The sequence below is a fragment of the Helobdella robusta genome, assembly GCF_000326865.2.
Source record: "Helobdella robusta unplaced genomic scaffold HELROscaffold_68, whole genome shotgun sequence".
In the NCBI taxonomy this organism is placed as follows: Eukaryota; Metazoa; Annelida; class Clitellata; order Rhynchobdellida; family Glossiphoniidae; genus Helobdella; species Helobdella robusta.
Window position 1 is genome coordinate 547,400 of NW_008705387.1, and position 4,414 is coordinate 551,813.

The following is a 4,414-nucleotide window of genomic DNA, read 5'->3' on the forward strand; positions in this document are numbered from 1 at the left end:
GAACATTCTATAGATATTGAAACGATGTGACTTTCTATACTTAATAGCTTCAAAAACAGTGAAGCAATAATTTAATAAGCAATAAGAAGAAACTGACAGCAATATGTTTTGCCTCAATGATCTGTTTGAAAAATTTGGTCATGTTTAGGGCAGAAATGCGATTCAACACAAGCTTGTGATAACTGCATTTCAAATCAAATACAAAAAACATTTATACAGAAAGCCAAAAACAAAAAAACAAACAACAAAAAAACAAACAAGCAAACACAATGCCGTTGATATAAGTGAGGTAAATAATAAAAGTTTTAGCTGTATAAAAACTGTAGTAGTTGATAATTCAAAGCAATAGCCACGAAACACATTATATTATAAATCATAATTTAGTTGGAATTGTATTTTGTCATCATTTAAAAATTCAGTACAGTAACGGATAATGCTAAATTTGTGTAACCTTCTAAAAGGAGTTTTTCCAGTTCAAATACTGCTTCCACGTTATTCTCAACCTGTTGAATGATATTGAAAATGTTATCTCCTACGTACTCTGATACTGAAGACAATAAGAGTAACTACTACCTCATGCATGAAGATGTTATCGAGGTCATGCGGCGAGTATATGGATTCAACGAACCAGCTTTCCGGTGTGTCCATGTTCAACGTCAATAAAGATTTTTCAGGAAGATTTGTAAAAATAGCGGAATTGCTTAGCAGTTCTCCGTCATCATCAAAATAAAGCTCGCGATCCAACACAAACTTGTAATAACTGCATTTCAAATGTGAGAATCAATGAATCAAGCAGTTTCTCCACCAAATCAACGACAAAAAAACAACATTTGCCAGAAAGCCGATTCAAAAAAATATCAATAAGTTCTATGTATCAATAAATGAAACTCTTTATTCAATATTTAAACTTTTAACTTCAAAGCTATTCAGTAGAAAAACAATGTAAAGAAACGCTAATTATGTACCTTTTCAATGGCAATTCTGAAAGTTTTTCCTTTGAATTGAAAAAGATTTGAGTTTGGCAATTTATAAACTGACACAAAACCTGTAGTGATTTTTTGAACAATTAAATTAGTTACAATTTGCAATTTTTTTGTTGCACATCATTTATGAACCATGATGATTTGAGAAAGTTTCTGTGCGATTCTCGATGTTGGATCGATAATCGCAATTAGATTAAACGACGGGCCCTCTTCGTTGGCAGCCATCTTCAGCACGCTTGCGGACTGTTTCGGCAGTTGCACCTGTTTCCTTCCCTCCTTCATTCCATTCAGTCCAAACAAAGTCTCCAGTCTCATGGCCAACTCTGAAGATCTTTTAACAAAGTTTAAAATTAACATCGCTGATTGAATGCAATAAAAAGGTATAAAAAACCATCTTAAATTTACTTTAACTCATCAATGTTCAAATTTTTTAGATGGTTGCTGATTTTTTCACCAAATGACGAATACGAGAACTTCTCCAAAAGATCAAAATCTTGTTCAACAAATGAGAATGTTTTACTGAGTGGACCAAAAACCTAAAATAAAGTTCAAAAATACATTCCAATGATTGTAACTAAGTGAGGAATCAATTGACAAAATAAATAATTAATAACATAGAATCTCAAAAACATAAAATGTGTTAAAAAGTTTGTAAGAGATTAGGGCAGGCCTGCCTGAAGGTAGAAGAGTTTTGGGATCCAACAGCTAAAAAGGACAGTTGGGTGCTGGATGCCATCAATTTGGCGCAATCCGAAATCTCCAGAGATTTACAAATGCATGCAGTTTATTTCAATTTTAGCTGCTAACAAGGTTTTCCACATTTTATATCGTCCTACACACGCATTAATATTAAAGCGTGAATAGAGGTGCTCTACGAATTTTCATTAAAAAAAAAACAATAAAAATAACTATTATTTAGAAATGCTGCAGATTAAAAAGTTGAAACCTTTCCGTTGGCAATAACTCCACTGGCAGAAGGTCCAAATTTCAAAACTTGATGACAAAATTGACGATGCGAATGAACAGTTGGAATGACCGAGTTTAAATTCTCCACAAATAAATCCATTTCCATATTCTAAAAAATGTTTTTACTCGTATAAATTTTGCCAATGACAGAAACATTTGAAAAATTAGGACTGATAGGTGTCATAACATAATTGCATATTAATTACATGTTTATCGATAACTCGACTTATTTTCTAAATTCTCCACATATAATAATAATAGTAATAATAATAATAATATATGGAGATGCATTTATATATAACTGTATCAAGAACCACAAAAGATGAAAATATAAAATGCAACATTATAAACGTACTCCAACAGCAAAATTACTCAATGATTTTTCACGATTTTTCAGCATTTCAACATTTTCCTCTTTCAAGATTTTGTTGATAAAATTCTTGGCAACATTAAGTTTGAGTGTGCTGATGGCCAGCTGAACAGCTAGGACCAGTTCAACATCTTCAGCACTATCCCAACTGTCAATGTTGTGAATTAAGCCGAGTCTCAGTTTGTTTGTGTGTTTCTATTCAAAATTAAAAGAAAGAAATTATTTTAAAATAACCAGCGTTACAATTAACGCAATTGAATAATTGAATAACAATTCAGAAACTGTGAATAACAACAAATTCTGCCTCTTTCACTGTGTTTAAAGTTAAGTTAGCGAATTACATTTGAATGTAATCGTGTTCTACTACAAACTTTCATTTCAATATCTACCGTGCATTGTTTGACAGTTGTAAAAGTTTGCACAGTTACAAAACATTTACGAGCTTATCAGCTAATCTCACGAAGCAGGTGCTTAACATTTTTGAACTAAACCAAAAAAATTTCCTCATTCTCAACAGAATGTTATTGATGTTCAATGCATAAGCAAATAAGAACATGAACAATTTAGAACGAGCTGATTTTAACTTTTAATAAATGATTTTATTTCATTGATACAAAAAAAAAATAAATGAAACAGACCAAATGTTTCAGGGCCGAGTTGAACAACGATCTGCCTTCAGGAAATCTCAGATCGGCGACAATCCATATAGTTAAAGGTCTGTATATTAATTCATCTGGAAGACAGAAAATTAATAGATTAATTAATATTTATTTAACTATGAAATTCTTCTGAATTAATCCTAAAATCAAGTATGGAGTCCACATGAGGTAACTCTGCTACAAAATCCTGTATCAAATACGCGACGATGAGATCCAGTGAGACTGAACAGAAATCAACTTTAAAGATTGGGCATGAAAATAAATGACTGAAAACAAGAATAAATGCTCGTTGCAAGAAAATACGCACCACAGCCAAAAATTTTAATTGCTGGAAAAACTGAGATTGTTAAAAGTTTCAAAGTTTTATTTTGGAAATTAAATCAATGCAGGGAAAAGTGTAGGCAAAAATAGTAAAAAAAAAATTGGTAGCAGGATCAATACTTCAGAACCTACGTACAAATAACAAAATCTTGAAAAAACACGACACTGCAAAGGGAGTCAAGCTCAAAATGCCTAATCTTTTTACATTTCAGGCAGAGACATGTGAATCAGAGTAGCAGTCAGTCATTCCAAACATAGCTACAAGTCTGGATACTGTAGAATAGAACGTATCTGTTTGTGAAAAATGCTGAAAATAAATTACGATCATATATCAAATATAACTATTAGACAAAGAACTTGTCAATCTTCAATAAGCAATTTAACTAAGATATGAAAACTTAAGTGAAGTGGATTCATTTGATTTGACCAATGAATGATGATGAGATTAATTTCAAACAAAGGTTACAACAGTAGAAACAACAAATTACAGGATACTTCAAACCATGGTTACAACAGTAGCAGCAACGATATGCATACTTATTTAATTCATGAAAAGCTTTAACTTAAAGTTCTTAGTATTATTTTTTTTAAATAATTAAAAATTATTTTTCAAAAATGAACTGCCGATGAATCTGGATAGAAATTATAGTTTTGGCGTTTTATCATTAAAGTACAATAACATTTGTAGATATTTGCTCAGAATGAAAAATTAAATTTATTACATATAGAAAAAATTGTTACGTAATAAATCTCGAAACCCTCCCACCACAAACACCCCCACCACCACCACCACCACCACACAACCACCACCACTACCACCACCACTCCGTAACAAACACCTCCCCACAGCGTCCGTTACGAAATATTTGAACGTCCCATACATAACATATCAACGCGAAACAAACCATTTTTGAACAGGTAGCTGAAATCTGAGGCCACGGCGACGTTATTATCTGCGGAAACAAAACGAGATTTCGTTCAAAAGTTGCACTTCCAATAAGAAGTTTAGGAAATCATAAAAAATAGCAATCTTTACTTGATTGAGTGAGGTCGATGTAAACGTTGTTCTCACTGAATATTTGGGAATTTATTCGAGGCATTATGTTTTTCTGTCA

The 4,414-nt window shown here is 32.1% G+C and overlaps 1 protein-coding gene across 1 annotated transcript in view; it reads right to left on the reverse strand.

The window, feature by feature from the left end:
* HELRODRAFT_115758 (hypothetical protein) overlaps positions 1 to 4,414 on the reverse strand; it is a gene marked incomplete at its 5' end in the record, with an annotated part of 30,162 nt that overhangs the window by 11,221 nt on the left and 14,527 nt on the right. The window contains 10 exons of the mRNA XM_009030440.1: positions 452 to 503; positions 571 to 760; positions 966 to 1,045; positions 1,116 to 1,314; positions 1,389 to 1,519; positions 1,930 to 2,058; positions 2,305 to 2,514; positions 2,958 to 3,052; positions 4,181 to 4,252; positions 4,336 to 4,408. Coding sequence (XP_009028688.1) covers positions 452 to 503; positions 571 to 760; positions 966 to 1,045; positions 1,116 to 1,314; positions 1,389 to 1,519; positions 1,930 to 2,058; positions 2,305 to 2,514; positions 2,958 to 3,052; positions 4,181 to 4,252; positions 4,336 to 4,408 — 1,231 coding nt within the window. The remainder of the gene's footprint in view (positions 1 to 451; positions 504 to 570; positions 761 to 965; positions 1,046 to 1,115; positions 1,315 to 1,388; positions 1,520 to 1,929; positions 2,059 to 2,304; positions 2,515 to 2,957; positions 3,053 to 4,180; positions 4,253 to 4,335; positions 4,409 to 4,414) is intronic.